General features: G+C 39.6%; 1 protein-coding gene across 1 annotated transcript; it reads right to left on the bottom strand.

Annotated features, from left to right (window-relative positions):
• Positions 1-3,668: 3,668 nt before the first annotated feature.
• On the bottom strand, positions 3,669-5,441 carry LOC129768705 (tigger transposable element-derived protein 4-like). Its single transcript, XM_055770510.1, has 2 exons — positions 4,200-5,441; positions 3,669-4,132 (listed from the first exon to the last, which is right to left on the bottom strand). Exons 1-2 carry the CDS (start codon positions 5,191-5,193, stop codon positions 3,849-3,851), a joined length of 1,278 nt encoding a protein of 425 aa, XP_055626485.1. The 5' UTR covers positions 5,194-5,441; the 3' UTR covers positions 3,669-3,848.
• Between the last annotated feature and the right edge of the window lie 17,056 nt (positions 5,442-22,497).

Below are 22,497 nucleotides of genomic sequence, written 5' to 3'. Positions count from 1 at the left end.
CACATTTCGGTGCGAACGAAAGTCCCCATACTATCATGTGTTTGCAATGCCGATTTCCCCAATGCTGCTTGGTATTGATGGCTGTGTTGGGGAAACCGTAAATCGGGCCAATCAAAACTAGCTAGTCAGGGCGTTTAGATATCGCTTAACATTTGACAGTTATTCAGTTGATTATCTAATAAAAAATAACATTTTATTAATTGCGATAGAAGCGTAGAAATATTCAGTATCAACTGATGCAAACATCCTTCCGATCAAATAAGAATTGATCGAGTTATGAGCATTCGGAATCTTTCATTTTTTCATACATGTTCTATGTTTAGGTTTTCATTTTACCCCCATATACTCCGGTTAGACGTAGTCCCACTTCAAAAAAATCGTGCAAAAATTCACCAGCAGCTATAAAAAATCGTGTTCGATACACATTTTGAAAAAAAAAAAAACTTTTATTGTGCGGTAGATAGGGACTGCATAAAAAAAGTTTCCCCCAAGAAAATAACTCAAATCCACGCCATTCACCGTTCAGTTTCATTTTGTTTCCCTGCTATGCGATGGGACATTTTGCCCATCCTGATGTTACTAAGAGATTGGCTTTTTCATTACCTTCTACATCGCAGTGACCTGGTACCCGGTATAGATTAACATCGTTAGTAGCAGCTAGTTGCTTTAAGAACAGAATATATCCTCAAACTAGCTTTGACTGACATGAGTATGCCTTCATGCATTAGGAGCTGTTTGGTTATCTGAGTAGATACATATGTTGGCATACCTGTACTTTCTTGCCAACAAATATTTGTACATGTTAGAATAGCTTGTATTTCTGCTTGAAAAACTGTAGGCCACTGTCCGTTTGGAATTGACATGTCGATCAGTGTAGCAACATTTTTGTCTGTACCAGAGGGGTAAAAAATCTTTCTCATTTGTACTTTTGACGTAGGACTACGTCTTTCATTTCTATACCGGGGTGTAAAATCAAAGTTTCGAAACCGAAAGCGTTACGCCGGAGACCAAGATTTTGAGCGTTTGAGCGTTTGATTGCCATCGTAAACCACACCTTCTCTCGATTTAATCACACATGAAAAGCATACTTAAGCGATATTCTGGTAGTGAGACGCATTCATTTTTCGTGAGGACATCGACAAGACAACATCGTTTTCTAACGTGCTGGAGGAGACACATACACGCGCAGAATTCTTTCCGTTTGGATGCCATTCAGCTGCCATAATCGAGAAAGTTCCGGAAAGATCTAATTATTGCTGGAAAATAACCTGCCAGTTCCTCTGGGTATTTATAAATACATTCATGTGAAAGAGTTTATTTTAATGTTTTCTATCCATGTAACACTGTGACCAAATATTTTTCAATCAAGTGCTATTAACAGGTGGTTATCGAGTTAGTATTAACCACTGGTGGGCTTCCAGTATCAAGGAAAATGTGGAAATATCTAATCGTTGCTGGAAAATAATCTGCCAGTTCCCCTTGGAATGGAAAATTACATTCAAGCGAAAGAGTTTATTTTAATGTTTTCTATCCATAAAATATCCATTTGGGTTTGTGATTTGTCAATCAAGTACAGTTAGCAGGTTAGCTTCTGAAGATTATTCTTCAGAACAAGGTTTTTCGTATCCTATATTGGATGCATAAAACCTTGTGCCTCCAACGTAACGCTCTCGTTTTCGAAGTCCCCCAAATATTCATTTATTCATTCATTCAGAATGGATTTTAATTCAACGTCAAACAAATGATCTCTAAATCAACGATAGTCCTACGTCACCCTTGCGGTTATACCATAGATATAACCCACTTCCTGTTTTTCTTCCAAAAATTTCTACCATCGAACATATTTGTTGAAGGGAAAAAGCTAATTTATTAGCATGAATAAATACTACATATAATAGGAGTACCGGTAAGTTTCTTCGTTTTTTTTCAAAAATAAATGCTTTATTCTGCAAAAATGGTTACAAATTTAATATTGAAATTATGGTCCATCGCTAGTAACAAATTTTTCTGGCAATTCACGGATCCCGTTGCGGAAATAATCGGCCTTTTTGTCGGATAACCCCGAATTGATCCAATTTTTGACTTCATCAAAATTGGAGAAGTGCTGGTCAACCAGGCCATGCTGCATTGATCGAAAAAGGTAGTAATCGGACGGAGCAATGTCTGGAGAATACGGCGGGTGGGATAGGACCTCCCATTTCAGCGTTTCCAAGTATGTTTTGACCGGTTTCGCGACATGCGGCCGAGCATTGTCGTGCTGCAAAATAACTTCATCGTGACTTTGCTCATATTGTGACCGTTTTTCCTTCAATACACGGCTCAAACGCATCAATTGTCGTCAGTAGAGGTCCGCCGTAATGGTTTCATTCGGTTTTGGCAGCTCATAGTACACCACACCCAGACAGTGGTCCCACCAGATAGTCGATGTTGATGCATGGCCGGGGTATCCATACGTTGCCCGACGTTTGGGATTGTTGTAATTATTGAAATCATCCAAGTAGACCGGCATGTGAGCACTCGCTCGATTGGCCAGGAACTGGGTATAGACCATAAAACCGAATCCCCCAAACCATTTGCAGAAGATTGGATTCCAAAAAAAGCTGGATGAATGGGTGCCACACGAGTTGACGCAAAAAAATCTTTTAGACCGAATTAACGCCTGCGATGCACTGCTGAAACGGAACGAACTCGACCCATTTTTGAAGAAGATGGTGACTGGTGATGAAAAGAGGATCACGTACGACGACCTAAAGCGAAAAAAGTCATGGTCGAAGCGCGGTGAGCCAGCCCAAACCATCGCCAAGCCCGGATTGACGGCCAGGAAGGTTTTGCTTTGTGTTTGGTGGGATTGGAAGGGAATCATCCATTATGAGCTGCTCAACTATGGCCAGACCCTCAACTCGGTTCTCTACTGTGAGCAGATTGACCTTTTGAAGCAGTCGATTGACCAGAAGCGGCCAGAAATGATCAATAGGAATGGTGTTGTTTTCCATCAGGACAACGCTCGGCCTCACACATCTTTGATGACCCGCCAGAAGCTACGGGAGCTCGGATGGGATGTCCTATTGCACCCACTGTATAGTCCGGACCTGGCTCCAAGTGATTATCATCTCTTCCGGTCTATGCAAAACGCTCTTGGTGATATTAAGTTGGCCTCAAAAAAGGTTTGCGAAAACTGGCTGTCTGATTTTTTTGCAAATAAGGAGGGGGCGGGGGGGTTTATAAGGGGGGTATAATGAAGTTGCCTTCTAAATGGCAACAAGTTTGCGAACAAAACGGCGCATATTTGACTTAAATTGGATAGTTTTAAGTATGTTAAATAAAGCTTACTATCTTACTACGGTGTATCAAGAAAAATTATCAAAAAAAATTTCATCAAAAATTTTAGTACTAAAAAAAATATTGAAATTTTGAATAATTTTTTTTTTGGATTTAGAGATTCAGTACTACTCTAATTCATATTTAAATGTGTTTCTACGACTTTTCTAGATATGTGTGATTTTTTTCAGATTTTTTTCCAGTGTTGCGCGGCACTGAAAAATTATTTTTTTTATGTTTCCAAATAGTTTGGCTGGGTAAGGGAGTAAAAAGTCCCCCAAACCAAATCACCAGCTGTATGGAAAATATTGTATAGGATACTAAATACAGTGAAAGCTCTCTATAGCGACATCGCAAGGGACCGTCGTTATAGAGAAATGTCGCTATAAAAACTGTCGCTATAGAGAATCCGGATGTCGTTATAAAGAGAGAAACGCTCAAGTCCATGCGAAACAAATCAATTATATTATTAACGAAGGAATTAACAGAAAAAATTGAAACAAAACATTAAACAAGACACAAAATTCAGCTTATTTGTCCCCCAACAAAGTTTTCTTTAAATCAAAAAATTTTGAAAAGCTGTCCTTTGGTAATTTTTTGCTAGTTAATAAACCAGCATAAATCGTTTGGAAAGCATCTTCTAGCTGGTTTTGAGAGGGTGTGCTTATAGTTTCATTGTCAACTACATCGTCAGGTACTGAATGAATTTCATCATCATCGTTATCAATAGATGATTGCTCTTGCACTGTTTTTATGATGTCTTCGTCAGACAAAATTGCTCCTTCGCATAAATTGTCGTCAAAAGTCACGTAGTCTGAAAATGGCAAATGTCGATTATACCTTATATGATATTTGAAAATAATATCCATTTATAACCAAACCTTCAAAAGAATCAAAACCTTGCTCAGCGAGTGCTTCAAAATTCGATCGGAATACATTTTCCTCTAGTGGGTCGTTATCAATGCTGTTTTCATTGATGCAAATCAAATTATCTGATTTCACAAAGCCAGCTTTGACGAAGCAATTAACAATTGTGGATTGTTTGACATGATTTTGCCACGCATCAGCTAGCATACAAACACACTGTAGGAGGTTGACATTCAACAATTCGTCTTTTTCTATCGCATTCAGTTGGTCTCTTACTAATTTGTTGCGGTAGTACACTTTCAAAGCTTTAATTATTCCAAGATCAAGTGGTTGGAGCACAGAAGTCATGTTTGGAGGAAAATATTGCAGTCTGCAATTTCTTAATTTTTGTTGAATATTTGGATGGCTAGGACAATTATCGATGAACAAAATGATACGTCTTCCTTCAGACACCATTCTCTCATCCAGGTTTAAAATCCATTCTTCAAACAACGCGCTCACCATCCACGCATTTTTGTTGCTTTTGTAGATCACTGGAAGGTTCTTAATGTTTTTAAAACATCTAGGTTTGGCACTCTTACCAATGACCAAAAGTTCTAACTTTTCCGATCCGTCCATATTTGTTGCCACAACAACTGTGATTCGCTCTTTGGAATTTTTGCCTCCGTGACATTTATCGCTTTTGAAGCAATATGTCTTATTGGGTAAGCATTTGAAAAATAAACCCGTTTCATCCATATTAAAAATATCTTGTGGGCTATAGTCAGCAATCAATAGCGGTAACGCATCGGATTTGAACTGCTCAGCAGCTCCGACATCAACAGCTGCACTTTCACCACTTGCAGTTTTAAACGAAAGCCCATTCCTTTTGACGAATTTTTGGAACCATCCGTCGCTGGCTTTAAATGATTTTTTCTCTAGTTTCGCTGCGAGCTCATTGGCTTTTTCTTTTATGATCACGCCAGATAGGGGGATATTATACGAAATCGCCTGCTGGCAAAAAAGCATAACAGCTTTTTCTACGGCATCATACTGAACCGAGCGAGTTTTTTTGAATTCTAGCGAAAACCGACGAGCCTGTAAATTTTTTACATTTTGGTATATTGAACATCAGCAGTTAAAACCTTTATTCTTACCTTTTCACGAATTTGGATCTTATTTTTGATTATGGATGAAATCGTGTTGTGCGGCACATTAAATTCACTGGATAATGTTTTGTTTTTAATGCCTTTTTCAAATTTTTCAATTATAACCAATTTATTTTTTAGCGTGAAAGATTTTCTTGTCTTTGAATTCATTTTGGACTGGAAATTTATATTAAAACAAACTATACTTCAAACTGTTGCGTGAGTATGAATTTAAAAGCTTACCATGTAACAGTTACGCGGACTATACTTTTCGTTTTAAGTTCAATTCGAATACTTTATTTCCTCAAGCACGGGATTCTTGTACAACAATGCTTCAATTGATTTGTTTCAATAAGCTTTACCTATCTTTTATCAGCTTACAGGTTTCCTATGTGTGTGTATTGTGATAGCTGAGCTGAATTCGTGTTGAATTCAGATGTCTCGAAACTGAACAAAGATAAGGAAACTGACAGCACTCTTTTTTTGCCTCGCCCTAGCACTGTTTGGGCGGAATGGATTTTATTTGCGCCAGAATCATTTTGAGTACACGTGATCCACAACAGCTAATCTGTTTTGTATTCCTTTTTACCCACACGGTATCGTTTAGTTAGTTTCCTATTGCGCATCACAAGAGCTTCAAAGCGATCACGTCTCTTTCGAGAGTTATTTTTTGCATTGCTCTTTCGCTTTACGATATGGTACAGCTTAAAATTATGTGCAGCAGAGTTTTGAATACATATATGAAAATGTACCGTCAGCAGAATCGCGTCTGAATATATGTTCAAGTTGAGTGATGTTTCAAATTTAAATTTCTCTGTTTTTGTAAAGTATCCGAATATTAATATTAGTTGCGCACGAACATTTAATCGTTCACAAAACATAATATAGACTATTTTCGTTCATAGTCATATACTAAGTTCAATCAAGTTCATTATTATTGCACTGTTGGCGTGACCTTGAGAATTGTCGCAATAGAGAATGATATGTATGAGCGGTAATGTGTCGCTACAGGGAATGGTCGTTATAGAGAAATGTCGCTATAAAGAAAAGAATTTCTATGCGATTTTGAAGGGACCTTTGGAAATGTCGTTATAGAGAGATTTGTCGCTATAAAAGTTGTCGCTATAGAGAGCTTTGACTGTAAAACATTTTGGCAGTAGTACCATATATTTGAGTCATTTTTTGGTATACCATAGGATCTAGGGTTAAAATATATGAGATTATTTTTACATTGGATTTAGATGGTTTACCAAATTCATAGGAGTCAGCAGTACGATGGAGCTCTGTGAGAAAAAAAATAAGTCCTTGTGAAAAGATCATTCGGATTAATGAGAAGAACACTTAAAAAAAATCCGATTTTTTTTATTATTTTAATCTTACAATTGAAAACCACGAATACAATAAAATAATCAATTTCAAGAAAATAAAAAAGATAATGCAGACCATGAAGAAAATTATTTTTGTGCATCGCAGTGCTCTTAAAAATTCAGGAAAAATTACGCCACATGTAGAAAAAAGACACATACAAATGCATTTAAATAAAAATTTGAGCAGGTCTCAAAGTTATATTTTTTTTTCAAAATTTCGAAATGCCAAAAAATCTATAACATTTTTTTTGTACTGTGTATTTATTTTTTATTATTAGATGAAAAAACAGTTTGAAGATATTTATCAATCTAGAAAAGCAATAGGAGCACATTTGAATATGAATTAGAGTAGTACTGAATCTCTAAATCCCGAAAAATTTTTTTTCATAATTTCAATATTTTTTTTAGTACTAAAATTTTTGATTATTATTTTTTTTGATATTTTTTCTTGATACACCGTAGTAAGATGCACATTCAGTATTTTTTTCAAATTTTTATCTCGCATCTGTTGAAGATGGCGTGAAATAAACGAAAAAGTACGTTTTTCACTATAGATCTTATGTTAAACCACAAAGGGGTTCAAATAAACCGCCAAAATTTCTTATTTAATATCCTATACAATATTTGCCATACAGCTGGTGATTTGGTTTGGGACTTTTTACTCCCTTACCTAGCCAGATTCTTTGGAAATATAAAAAAATAATGTTTTGTACCGCGCAACACTGAAAAAAAATCTGAAAAAAATCACACATATCTAGAAAATCCGTAGAAACACATTTAAATATGAATTAGATTATTAGTACTGAATCTCTAAACCCAAAAAAAAAATTATTCAAAATTTCAATATTTTTTTAGTACTAAAATTTTTTATGACATTTTTGATGTAGGATTACGTCTAACCGGAAGATATAGGGGGTGAAATGGAAATCTAGGCACTGAACAAGTAGGAAAAAATGCAAGATTTGGAACGCTTATGACTCGAACATTTCTCAATAGATCGCAAAGGTTTTTGCATCAATTTATAGGAAATATATCTGCGCATCTATCATAACGAATAACATTTCATTTTTCTTGAGATAAATAATTGAATAATTGTCAAATATCAAGCATTGTCAAAATGCACTATGTGCCCATTTTTGATTGGTCCATTTTGTGCTCCTCAAATCGTACCGACCAAAACGGGCAACCAGAGCAGCAGCGAAATAGAATGAAGTACGATTGGAAAGGAAAAAGAAAAAAATGAACGAAACATTGGTCGCAGTCTCACACATGCGTAATTCTCGAGCCAGCCAGTCAGCTTAAAAATCCCCGCTCCGCTGCCGTAACGATCATGGTTCCTCACAATGAAGAGTTTCAACCTCAAAATTATTGAGGCCATCGGCATCGAAATAACAACAACAACTGGGCCAATCAACATCATTTCAGCGTACTGTCCCCGCCAAGTGAATGAAAGAGATGGCTCTAGTCTGCAGTTTAGAAGAGATTTCATCGCGCTTACCCGGAACAGAGAATTCGTCTTGGCTGGTGATTTGAACGTCAAACATGAAGCCTGGGGGAACCTCCGGCGAAATATAAACGGTAGAATCATATTCAACGATCTTCCTTGTGGGCACTACAACATCCTGAGCCCCGAGGAAGCAACGTACGTTTCCCCCGCCGGAGCTCCATCCATCCTTGACATCTTCGTCACCAACATGATGAACATTCAGCAGCCGATGGTGGTGCACGACCTGAGCAGCGACCATTATCCGGTGGTGCTAATTCTAGGTGAACAGGTGATTCCTAGGAGTCTGCAGCGTAGGAACTACCATCGTGCCAACTGGTCAGGCTTTCAGCGAACGGTCGACGCTGAAGTGCAATTCAACCATCCTTTGCAGTGCCCAGAAGACATAAACAATTCGCTGGGTATTGTGGAAGAGGCATTACGCAAAGCACGAGAGCAGCACATCCCACTTGTTCCGAGTGTAAGTAGTCTTCTCGAAATTGACGATATTACTAAATATCTTATAAGACTAAGGAATATTTTCCGGAGGCAGTTCCAGCGAACTTACCTCCAGGAAAAGAAGCTGATGGCGAATCAGCTTTCCAGAGTGATCCAGGCCAGAATCTTGGACCTCAAAAATAAAATTTTTTCACAAAAATTGAGTCAACTCCCATCCTATTCCCGTCCCTTCTGGAAATTATCCAAAATACTCAAGACCAAACCCAAACCAATCCCACCCTTAATTCCCAGTTCTCCTGGTCCTGATCTCCTTATTACCCCCGCAGAGAAAGCTAATGCACTGGGCCATCATTTCTGTACCTCACATAGTCTAGGGCATACCATGCTTAGTCCCCGAGAAGCTGATGTCGCGGAAGCCGTGGCTGAAGTAGATCGGGCTCAAATAACTTTGGATGACGAGCAGAGAGTAACTGCTGAGGAGGTTGAAGCTAAAATAAAAACTTCAAAAAATATGAAGGCCCCCAGCTTCGATAACATCTTCAACCTGGAGCTAAAGCATGTTAGCTCCAGGTTGTATCAACATATCGCATCAATTTTTAATCGATGCTTACAACTTGGCTACTTCCCCTCGCGGTGGAAGTCAGCTAAAGTTGTACCTATCCTGAAGCCGGGGAAAATACCAACATCAGCTGAGAGCTATCGCCCAATCAGCTTACTATCTGCTCTCTCCAAGGTTTTTGAAAAACTGATTAGCTCCAGGCTCACGGTTTTCGCCATCCGAAACAATATTTTCCCTGACGAGCAATTCGGATTCAGGAATGGTAGATCGACAATCCATCAGCTGGTTAGGGTAACAAACACCATTAGGCGGAACAAATCAGTCGCCAAAACAACAGCAATGGCATTGTTGGATGTCGAAAAGGCATTCGACAATGTCTGGCATGATGGTCTGGTTTTTAAGCTGCATCAGCGACATTTTCCAGTGTTCCTGATTAAACTAATCAGGAACTACCTTTCAGATAGAACATTCAGGGTCTCGCTGAATAATATTTGTTCAGATGAATTGAATATCATTACAGGGGTGCCCCAAGGCAGCATCCTGGGTCCTTTGCTATTTAATATATATACGTCAGATATTCCTCCCTTACCAGGCGATGGCCAGTTGTCTCTGTTCGCAGATGATACGGCCATTGTCTATAAGGGACGAATAACACGTGCTCTGACAGCAAAACTTCAGCGGGGCCTTGATGTCCTGTCTGAGTATTATAACACCTGGAAGATTCGCGTGAATGCGGCTAAAACCCAGACCATTATATTTCCATATTGTAAATCCCCACGACTTGTTCCGCCTGATGACCTCAGGATCAGCTTGGGAAACAATGCCTTGGATTGGTCAAACGAGGTAACTTATCTTGGTGTCACCTTAGACAGCAAGCTGTTATTCAGACAACATATTGATAAAATCGTGACTAAGTGTGGTATAATGATAAGATCATTATACCCACTCATAAATAGAAAGTTCACTCTGTGTCTGAGTAACAAACTTGCTGTCTACAAACAAATCATTTATCCGGTGATTGAGTATGGTATGCCGATCTGAAGCAGCTGCGCCCAGTCGCATCAGCTTAAGCTCCAGCGAATCCAAAACAAACTCCTTAGAATGATACTCAACCTTCCTCCCTGGACAAGAACATCAGAGGTCCATGATCTGGCTGGGATTGAAACACTGGAAAGTAGATTCGCCACCAAATTAAATAAGTTTCGAGAAGACTGCTTGCACTCTGAACATACTATTATCAACAACCTTTATAGGTAATGAGACTAGGTTAAGTAGGATATTAAATTTTATGTAGGTTATCAAATTTTTATTTAAAATCAACAAAACTACTCAGTAGTGTAATGAAAACAAAAAAATATGCGATGTGCTTAACTTACAACTAATTTCCAATCTAACAGTACCAGAGTTGAAAAGCAAACAAGCTAAATCACTTACAATGTAAAAAGAAAATATATATATATATATATATATATATATATATAGATAGTTCTAAATGTTTATAAATAAAATGAATCTAATGCAAAAAAAAAAAAAAAAAAAAAATGCCGTAACGATCATTCTTTGTGTGGACACCGACTGGACAACATCGTTGCTGGACGAGCTAGACGGCGAGGGATCGAGTGCCTTTCTCAAGGCAAGAGGGCGGAGGTGGTAGCGCTGGAGTAGAGTAGAGTAGAGTTTTCAAAGGGCCTTTCTCAAGGCTAGAAACGAATGAACTGCAAAAGTTTAAAGTCTCTATAATACAATACCTTCCTTCCTTCCGTAACGATCATTCTCATTCAAACCGTACACCACATCGGTTCGCATCACAACACATCAACAAGCCAACCCAAGCAGCCATGGCTGGACATGGTAAAGGAGGAAAAGTGAAGGGAAAGGCAAAATCCCGCTCGAACCGTGTTGATCTGGAGTTCCCCGCAAGGGTAGCTAGGCCGAGCGCGTTAGTACCAGTGCACCAGTCCACATAGCCGGCGTTATATAGTTTCGGCCGCCGAAGTGATCGAGTTAGCTGGCAAAGCTGCTCGCGACGATAAGAAAACCCGCATTCAGAACAGAACACATTCGGTTCGGTGGACATCAAGACAACAGGCAGTTGCAGCGAGTGGCGAGTGGCAAACGCAATCGCAAAACGGCAGCAGGTAACAGAAGAAAAAAGTTTGTTCTTTATACAAACTGCTTTGGTGGCAAATCCAGAACAAGGCGGCATCGAGGGCGTTCGAAATGGTTATTTTCAAAACCACGAGTACTAAGTTTTCTGAATTGGAACCATTCCATAAAACAAGGCGCTTTTCAGGGTCATTAAACCTTCCAAAAAAGAGTTTAGGAAATACAGTTCAATGCTTTCTGAAACATTATCCAAAATAATAATAAAACATAAATTGATTTTTTCATAATTTGTTTGCCAAGATATGATGAGTATGTGAATTTGGCAGTTGTTCTGAGCTATGGATTTTCACCAATTCTTAAATTGCTTCTAGATTGAAAGTACAGTAATTTACACTTATCTCGACATTTAGCTAATTGGACGGACCTGTAATGCGACACATTTAGTTGGACATTTTTGTAAACATAGAGTTCGGGGTCCAAATTATGACCCCACATTGAAAGTTGACACTGTACCACTGTCATCGCAAATGTTCAATTACAGGTTAAAATCGTCTCCAATGCGACACTGAGTGGCGCTTCGGCACGTCGCATTGAATGTAATTTACTGTACAACATGTCACAAAACTGGATGGAAAGAAATTTTCCAACTGTGAAAGCTGTGGCGAGTGGCAAACGCAATCGCTAAACAGAAAAGTTTAGCCGAACAAGATGGGGATATCGAGAGATAACAAAACAATAAACTCTTTAGATTAAAGATAATTTTGTGATCCTGAAAAGGACCCTTTTTAGTCTGCATGTGAATCCAACGAGCGAACAAATCGTAATGAATGTATTTTTTTTGCCATCGCTGCCTTTTAACGCTCATTCGTTCGTTTCGTTGGACTCGCCCCTCTGGCAGAGTCTGCCGATTTGTCTCTATCCTGTGAGTGTGTACCGCTAGAGTATAAAACACGCGGACCCCAAAAAAATATCTTATTTTCTTTCAAACGTAAACCCGTGTGGATGTACGGCATCGGCATCGTGGACGTAACAAAGGAGGACAAGTTAAGGGAAAGGCAAAGTCTCACTCGAACCGTGCAGGTCTCCAGTTCCCTGTTGGCCGCATTCACTGATTGCTCCGCAAGGGTAACTAGACCGAACGGATTGGTGCCGGAGCACCAGTATACCTAACAGCGATTATAAAGTTTCGGCCGTCGGAGTGCTCGAGTTGGCTTGCAAAGCTGCTCACGACAATCAGAAAACACGCATCAAGACGGAGCAGCTTCGGTTCGGCGCTCATCAAGACAACAATTAGTTTCAGTGAGTGGCAAAGTCGCATTAAATGTAATTTACTGAACAATATGTCACAAGCTGGATGGGAAGAAATTTTCCAACTGTGAAAGCTGTGGCGAGTGGCAAACGCAACGTGTATTTGGCGCTAGGAAATTATATGTTTGTGTCCTGGAGCTTTTTTTGAATTTTGAAATTCGATAGTTTCTAACTTTCCTACCCAGATTATTTCCATAGTTGTTTACTGGGATTGATGTCGGGAGATTGTAGAGGATCAATAACTTTTGAATAATTGTAATGGAAACATTTGCGAAGGATTGGAGGATTTTGCGTGGAATTGCTGTATAGCAATATTTATTCGCAAGAGCTAAAAATATGTCTCACCGTTTGATTGCAAAATCCCGAAATGCAATGTAATGCAATCACAAATCAAATTTATTCATGAAATAAAAAACATGTTAACATGCAAACGAGACACGTAACGCATGGAAGTCAAATGTCAACGTTCCTCCCCGATTCAAACGCTTGTCGTTGAACTACGAGTACAACAACCCGATAAGCCAACCGTTCAACTTACAACACACTCTGCACAAATCTCCATTTTCCTATCACCATTTCGCCTGCCGAATGATGAGGGCAGACAGCGCAAAACGACAACAACAACAACAATGATTGTCCGCCCGCATATTGTACCGAGCAATCAGAGAGCTGCAAATCCAGAGAACGAAAAAAAATCACACTCCAAGCTCAGGGGGAATCATGGCAATGAGCGCAATGTGAATCGTCCAACCGGCATGTTTTCTCCCAAGCTCAGGCGCAATCAGGTCGGGTGTTATGCTATGAGAGTGTAGCTGCTATGTATCTATGGATAAATATGTAGTAACCGCATTGAGAGCATGCCGCCGGAGATCCGGTGAAGAAATGAAACCAGCACAAGGGTGCCGAGAGTGAATAGCTTCAGTGCTCCGCCTCTTTTTCCCTAGCATCGATATGTTATGCGCGCTATGTGCTGAGAGAGATTCACGAGAGCATAAAGAAGGGGTATATAAGAGAAACATCGGATCAGGGAGAGGGAGAACAAATAAACACATTGATGTGCGGAGTTCATGATGGGGTTCATTTTCATGTTAGTGTTGACTGTTTGGAAATTGACAATCAAAATAAATCAAACTGTTATTCGATTCCTTTGCCAACTATAGGAAAATATTATCTAGATTTGAGGAGATGTTCAATTTATTAAAACGAGAAAACCACGATATACAGACAGTTCCAAGTACATATGGCAATTACGTTAAGAAAATGTTACACATTTCAACATTTGCGAAAAACATTTAACGACACAACTTTATATCTCAGTTACCTCTTATCGAACGTAATCGCCCAAGAAAAAAAACAGAAACCCTCCTCAGTGCCACGGAGTGTAATAAAATTTCTCCGAAGAAATAAACTCTTCGAATTGTACCCCTTTGGGGTGTCAATAAACAAGCGGTGTCAGGCGAGCACCGTGCGCATACATTAATTTCTTTTCAAATCTTCCGATTCACCGACTCATCGGCTATCGAATTTTGAATGATCCTTAGAAACCCCTCGAATACTCGCTCCGAAACCTGTTCCATAATCCAGCACATATTTTATTGAGTGAATGTTCTAACACAACAGACCGTCAAATAAGGAACCCTTGGCTAATAAAATCCCGAAAGCGAACGCCGCTCTCATCTCGCTTTTCGATCAGGTGAAACGATCGCCACCAGAAAAGAATGAGTCCTTGAGCGTCCCAAGAGGACACAGAGGAAAGAAGAAGGGATGACAGAAGAAGACAGACAGCACAAAAGCTAACTGTAACGAGATCACGCAAGATTCGGTGCCAAAGCAGGACGGCACGTGGACTAGCACGCGTCCCGACAAAAGGGCAGTTGGAAGACAGGTGGATTTTGGATGATACCTGATGACTGTTTTTTTTCTCTTGCTGCACTTCTTACAGCGTGTGCTTTCTTTTTTATGCTGTGGATTTCCACCACTGCGCCTCACATTGCATTGGATTGCATGAATCGGGTTCATCTCTTTTTGTTGTTCCCGACTACTTTTTTCCATACCTTTTCAATGTGATATTGTATTATTGCAGTTATTAATCTTTTTTAACTGTTTGAACTATTCAGTAAACATAACGAATTTTTGCAATAATAGAATCGATGCGCATCGTCTCTCGGAAATTAGCTCTTTGATTTGGAGCTATTGGAACAATATGTTGTTATAATGCATAAGTATATTCAGCCATTCCATGTCAAACCGATATAGTGGTTCTCAGATTTTCGTGAAAAGTTGTAGATTTGTTGTTTATGGCAAAATATTAGACCCATATATTTTTATTTTTTCATTAGGGTGCCCAATTCCATTTTAGGATGGCTCGAAAAATCAATTTTTTCACATCTCTGATTTTTGGATATGTTATGTCAAAAAAGCTCTGCTTTCAAGAAAAAATATAAAAAATATAGCGCCCTCTAGTCCAAAGCCATGAAAACAACAGAAATCAAATACAATCAATAATTACGAAAACAAAATCCAAATTTTTTGCAAGTTTAATATTGTTTAAGAAAATTTCAACTAATTGTGTTTAATATTAGGCTGTCAAAAAAGTCCTGCGGTATTTCCGCGAGGTGTCGTTGTAAGCGCGTAGTTCTAGTTGTATTCATTGTATCGAGTCATACTATAGCTTGTTGGAAAGGTATTTTTGCGCGCTATAATATAGTCCTTGACAGTGTTTTGTTTGGTTAAGTCGTTCGTGAGTTATAGTGTCGCAAATATGGAGCAAAATAAAGAGAAAAACCGACATGTTTTACAGTACTACTATGACAAAGGCAAAAATGCATCTCAAGCTGCCAATAAAATTTGTGCAGTTTATGGACCCGATACAGTTTCCATTTCCACCGCACAACGATGGTTTCAACGTTTTCGTTCTGGTGTAGAGATCGTCGAAGATGCGCCACGCTCCGGAAGGCCTGTCGTCGAAAATTGCGACAAAATCACTGAATTAGCCGAGAAAGACCGGCAGAGTAGCAGCCGTAGCATCGGCCAAGAGTTGGGGATAAGTCATCAAACCGTTATTAACCATTTGAAGAAGCTTGGATTCCCAAAGAAGGTCGATGTATGGGTGCCACACACGTTGACGCAAAAAAACATCTTTGACCGTATCGACGCATGTGAATCGCTGCTGAATCGCAACAAAAACGACCCGTTTCTGAAGCGTATGGTAACTGGCGATGAAAAGTGGGTCACTTACGACAACGTGAAGCGCAAACGGTCGTGGTCGCAGCCCGCTGAAGCGGCTCAGACGGTGGCCAAGCCCTCATTAACGGCCAGGAAGGTTCTGCTGTGTGTTTGGTGGGATTGTCAAGGAATAATCTATTATGAGCTGCTTCCCTATGGCCAAACGCTCAATTCGGACCTGTACTGCCAACAACTGGACCGCTTGAAGGTAGCACTCATGAAGAAGAGGCCATCTTTGATAAACAGAGGCCGCATTGTCTTCCATCAGGACAACGCCAGGCCACAAACTTCTTTGGTGACGCGCCAGAAGCTCCGGGAGCTCGGATGGGAGGTTCTTTTGCATCCGCCGTATAGTCCGGACCTTGCACCAAGTGACTACCACTTGTTTTTGTCCATGGCGAACGAGCTAGGTAGTCAGAAGTTAGCCACAAAAGAGGCCTGTGAAAATTGGCTATCCGAGTTTTTTGCCAATAAGGAAGCGAGCTTTTATAACAGGGATATTATGAAGTTGGCATCTCGTTGGGAACAAGTCATCGAACAAAACGGCGCATATTTGACTTAAAACAGAGGATTGTAACTAATTTTATGAACAAATGAAAATTCAAAAAAAATACCGCAGGACTTTTTTGACAGCCTAATATCTAAAAATCACATCTCTAATGAAATATAGCGCCCTCTTGTCCAAAGCCATGAAAACAAAAAAAAATACAATCAATGATTACAGAAACAAGATCCAAATTTTCGCAAGCGCAATATTTTTTCAAAAAAGAATGGCTAATTGGCTTTAATTTAATATATCGGTCATCTAAATCGGTCCAGTAGTTCAGAAGTTATGAATTTTAGAAAAAAGTGATTTTCGGGAAAAATCGACCACCCTAAAATGGAAATGGGCACCCTAATGAAAAAGTCACAGCAGGGCTGTGACCGAGACACGACCGCATAGTTAACGTAGGATTCCGTTAGGTTATTTGTTGATTTTGGAAATGTTTTAAGAATTACAACTTTAAACTCTTTGATAATGATTTGGTGGCCCTGAAAAAGGCCGTTTTGTTTGGTTGTTGGGTATTGTTTGTTCACTCCATCAGTGTTTAGAAGGATGGTAAACAGTAAACAGTTGGATGGTGCGTATCAGATAAAAGAACGTGGAACGAGATATGATGAAAACCGCCGTGTGATCCTAGACGAGATGCTTTCTGTGTTATGGATGAAATTAAGAAAAAAAAAAGCTCACCAATGTAATATAAGATAATTACCAATACCGAACACAATTATCAATTTTTCTCATCAGTAAAAACATGTTTCTTTAATATAGAGAAAACATATTTGAAATGGAAAAGGTAATTTTCTTTTATAATCTTTACTTTCTAAGTGTTTATTCAACCCAATGCGTATTTCAATTGGACTAACAACACCTAATACTATATGTAGAGCATATGGGGAATCACTTTTATAATATTTCTTCACTTTTCCAATTTTTCTCGCTGTATAAACTTTCCTTGGGTGATGTGTTCAAAACAGACAACTTAAACCAAACGACCCGTTCTCGAGCGGGAACACACTTTGGTTTTTATTTATGAAAATTGAAATAAATCGTTTCATATATCAAGTCATTTTTAACACAACTGCTACCATATACAATTTTACACTTACACTTGTGCTAAATTTTTCTCAATACATGATCGGTAATTGATATGAAATTTCACGAAGCAACCAAAATTAAAGTTCCAAATTTAAATTTTATTTGCTAGAATTAATCGTATCACTCACGCTACTTGTAGTATAAAAATGCCCCGACATATTTACAATGCCGCTTCCCCCCGGGCACCTTGGTTTTGATGTGTCTGTTAGGGAACACTCTTCGGTAGGAACAAAATCTCCCCTTAACTTTCATGTATTTGCAATGTCGATTTCCCCCAGGCAACTTGGTTTTGATGTCTCTGTTAGGGACCCGCCACATGTGTCATCAATTTCGACCAATCAGAAGTGGTTATTTCCTTTAGTATAGGGGTTGAAATTTTTCAATTGTTCGATAGTTAGTTTCGTGACATATATTATTTTCTTCAATATCAAAAAATTGAAATTGAAATTGGACAATTTTCACGATTTGCTCGATTTTCGATTTTCAATTTGTACCCCAATATTTTCCCGAAAGACGTAATCCTACGTCAAAAATAAAAAAGGGGCTAATATTTTGCGATAAAAAATAAATCTACAACTTTTCACGAAAACCATAGAACCATTATATCGGTTTTTCATGGAATGGCTGCATTACAAATGGACAAAATAACTCCTGTTCATGGATTTTGATTGATGTTGGGAAATTCATGTTAATCAAAGCTATAAATTCCAGGAAGTTCAACAAGAACTCACCATAAACACAATTGCAAGATCTACTAAAATATAATACATCCAAACTACACAACGCCAAAAAAATAGTAAACTCAAATAATTATCCACATTTTTCCTTTGATTTAGAATTTTCACGGCGATAGGTTTTAAAACAAATATCGAACGAAACAAGCAATAGTCAATCGTGGTTGTGGAATCCGGTTTATGAAGTATAGATATCGAAAACAATTTATTCATCAACAACTCCAAACTCGAAGGCTTTTTGGTTTCTGTTTTTAAAATACGGTTCTCAACATAAATTAAAATTTTCAATATATATTTTCATATTTTTTACAGAAATTTATGACTTAAAAACTATAATACCTAAAAAATTGTGGTCAAAGAATGAAATGTAGCAAATTGTTTGAATTATCAAATGAAAGGGCTTGACTAGTAGAACACAGTAAATTCAAGATGGCGGCCGCTACAAAATGGAGGATTACATAATTTCTCTAAACCCCACCAATATGGGTATCAAATCAAAGGGATTGATTAGTAGAATACATTTATTGATGAAAAATATAAATCCAAGATGGCGGCCACTACAAAATGGAGGATTACATGTTTTCTCAAAACCCCATCAATATGGGTATCTAGCGAAAGAGATTGACTGGTAAAACACAATTATTAATGAAAAATACAAATCCAAAATTTTAAAGAAATGATTGAATGGTTTTATTGTAGAGAAATATACTGATGCTTCAGATAATGTACTAAAAACTAAAAACTAAAATAAGTAAAAAACACTTTTTAAGTTGAACGGTTTCATTATGATTAAACACAGTCATAATACAGATGATGTACTAAACACTAAAAAATAATTAGGCAAGTAGCAGTGAGTAGTTATCACACCCCTTCATTCATTAATCTAGGGCATTGATGAGACTAAAATAAAATCGTGGGGCATGTAATGGAACAACTAACTGTAGATAATAGAAATCTGACTTGGCCCATTTTGGATTAGCATTTTTCATAAATAACTGTGTTCTAATAGTCATTTGACACACATATTGATGCAGTTTTGAAAAAAAATATAGCAACATTTTGTGGTGGCGGCCATATTGGATTTGTATTTTTCATAAACAACTGTGTTCTACCAGTAAATCTCATTCGTTTGATACTCATATTGATGGGGTTTAGAGAAAATAGGAAATCCGCCATTTTATAGCGGGCGCCATTTTGGATTTTCAAGATCATGAAATACGCAGTTTTATAACGACTGCAGAGATAAAGGTGTGTTCCGAATTTCAGATCAATCGGTCAACAGGAAGGGGGTTAAATATCTATTAATGTGGGACAGTGCTACAGACAAAGTTACAAAGTTACCCACGTACATACAAACGGGTCATATAATCGACCCCGTCCGAAGAGTTTAGCAGTTTCCCGAATCGAAAATCTTTGCTCCACACTCCATACTCCATACTACGACCTCTAACATACCCTTATGCAACTCCTTCAATGAGAAATTTAATAGTCAACTTTTGACCGTCCGGATTTAAAATCATTTTCTGGATGTGCTTTCTATTCCGGACATGGGATTGTGAAATTCACATTGATTTTTAATTTTTTTTGTTAACAGCTAGGTACTATGTTGAACACTAATCTAAATTGACAATAGTAACTATCAGGCTCATTAATTCAACATGCAAAAAATGTCATGGTTTTCGCATGATATTGAATGTTATGAAAAAGTGTCCGGATTGAAAAGCGTCCGGTTTCAGAAGCATCACTGTATATATTGGACAGAATGTTTAAGATTCGTCGTTGTTTTTTAGATAAAAGTAGTCCTTTTTTTATAAACACGGTTGAAGCTCTATCTGTCTGTCATGTTCTCATTCTTAAATTAAAGGTTGTTATAATACTGTTTCGTAATGAGAGAAGGTTGGTAAATGACTGGACTAAGCGTACCATCGGTACTTCGCGTACCTGCAGGCATAAAATAGACCCCATTCGTGGTCCTTAGCTTCCTGTCCAGTAACACCTATCCCTACCTCCCCGTGGTGCCGGCTGGGGTACGAGTAACCATAGTGAAGATCGGGTAACCAACCCCGTTGGGATCTTGGTCGTATGCTGACAGGGAAGGGGGCCTACCCGAGCGTCTGTTCACCATGGAGGTGCGGCACAAAACAGTGTCTGATCCCCATGTTAGGGGCGGCTGATCACTGTCTTCGTGCCAGCGGGGACTCTAAAAAGAGCTGTGCACGACGGTCCTCTGGCGAGACAGGGGGTTGGTGCAGGCTCTGCAAGCCATCAGTAAAAATAAAACGCACAGGAAAATTCACAAAGAAATTCGAGACAGGACAATCGGACTAGACCCACGCAAAGAACACGGACTCGAGATTGGAAACTCGGAACATGGAACTGCAAGTCTCTCAATTTTCTTGCGAGTACCCGAATTCTTTCGGAAATATTGAGAGTCCGCAATTTCAACATCGTAGCGCTGCAGGAGGTGTGCTGGAAAGGTTCGATGGTGCGATCGTTCCATGGTGGATATACCATCTATCATAGCTGCGGCAACACACACGAGCTGGGTACAGCTTTCATCGTGATGGGGGAGATGCAAAAACGGGTGATTGGTTGGTGGCCGATCAATGAAAGAATGAGAGGCTACTTCTTCAATATCAGAATTATCAACGTCCACAGCCCCCATCTAGCTAGCACCGATGACGATAAAGAAGAATTCGTTCTAAACTGTCAGTCGTCAATAACATAAGACACCAGCGCTCACCACGGCATCACCTACGGCGACTACAGGAGCCGAATGTTGCTGCAACATACTCGCAGCGTCTTAAAGCTGCGTTACCGGGGGTAGACGAACTGGATGCTGTTCCCCTCGATGAATGCTGGAACTCCTTAAAAGCAGCAATTAGCAGCACAGCAGAGACCGTCATCGGGTATGAACAACTAGGACAACGGAACGAATGGTTTGACGACGAGTGCCGAGCGCTCCTGAACCAGAAGGATGCAGCACGCGCAGCCATGCTGCAACGAGCGACTCGACAAAACGTGGAACGATACAGACTGAAACGAAGGCAGCAAACACATCTCTTTCGGGAAAAAAAGCGCCGCCTGGAAGAGAAAGAGTGTGAGGAGATGGAGCTGCTTTATCGTTCTCGAGAATCGCGGAAGTTCTTCAAGAAACTAAACGCCTCGCACAAAGGCTTTGTGCCGCGGGCCGCAATGTGCAGAAACAAGGAAGGAGGCATCTTGACGAACGAACGCGAGGTGATCGAAAGGTGAAGGCAGCACTACGATGAACACCTGAAGAGCGCGCAGACAGGAGACCTAGACGACGTTGAGTAAGTAAGATTTGTGGGAAGTTATCAGGCCGGATTCATGCCCGGTTGCTCGACGACGGACCAGATTTTTACACTGCGGCAGATCCTCCAAAAGTGCCGCGAGTATCAGGTCCCTACACACCACATCTTCGTCGACTTCAAGGCCGCATATGATACAATCGACCGACGACAGCTATGGAGGATCATGGACGAACACGGCTTTCCCCGAAAGCTGATAAGACTGATTCAGGCAACGATGAACGGTGTGCGGTGCAATGTGCGGATCTCAGGTGAGCTGTTGGAATCATTTGAGACTCACAGGGGACTTCGACAAGGCTATGGAATCTCCCGTCTGCTCTTCAACGTGGCGCTGGAAGGTGTTATGCGGAGAGCGGGCTTCAACATGCGGGGCACGATTTTCAACAAGTCTAGTCAGTTTATCTGCTTCGCCGACGACGTGGACATAATCGGAAGAACACATGCGACGGTAGCCGACTTGTATACCCGACTGAAACACGAAGCAGGGCTGATTGGGCTTGGGATCAATGCGTCTAAGACTAAATACATGCTAGCTGGAGGGACTGATCGCAACAGAGTTCTTCTTGGTAGTAGTATTGTCATCGACGGCGACGAGCTCGAGGTGGTAGAGGAATTTGTCTACCTTGGCTCGTTGATAACAACTGACAACAACAACAGCCGTGAACGATAGATATATGGGGTACAGACTAGGGGGGCGTTGCTGATTAATGGTCAGCTGCATCCCAATAGGAAGTATCCCGTGTCGGGCACACGTACAGAGCATCGAAGACTGCAACATACCAATTATGAGAACACTTTTAATACTAACCTCGAGCCAACCGCGAGTAATTGGTTACATATTACTAACTTAGTTGTAAGACAAAAATTGTCAAAATATTGGACTCCCGGCCCCGTCAGGCTAACGCCACATGTGCCTTAATAAAATATATATTTTGGGAAAAAAAAACAGCCGTGAAATTCGAAGACGCATTGT

Source organism: Toxorhynchites rutilus, chromosome 2, assembly GCF_029784135.1.
Source record: "Toxorhynchites rutilus septentrionalis strain SRP chromosome 2, ASM2978413v1, whole genome shotgun sequence".
Lineage (NCBI taxonomy): Eukaryota > Metazoa > Arthropoda > Insecta > Diptera > Culicidae > Toxorhynchites > Toxorhynchites rutilus.
The sequence above is the reverse complement of the archived record's forward strand: the minus strand, read 5'-3'. Positions and strand labels throughout refer to the sequence as shown.

Coding starts and splice junctions, on each gene's coding strand:
- LOC129768705 (XM_055770510.1), bottom strand. CDS start 5,193: ATGCTTTTTTGCCAGCAGGCGATTTCGTATAATATCCCCCTATCTGGC. Junction 4,133..4,199: donor AGGTTTTGATTCTTTTGAAG/GTTTGGTTATAA, acceptor TGCCATTTTCAG/ACTACGTGACTTTTGACGAC.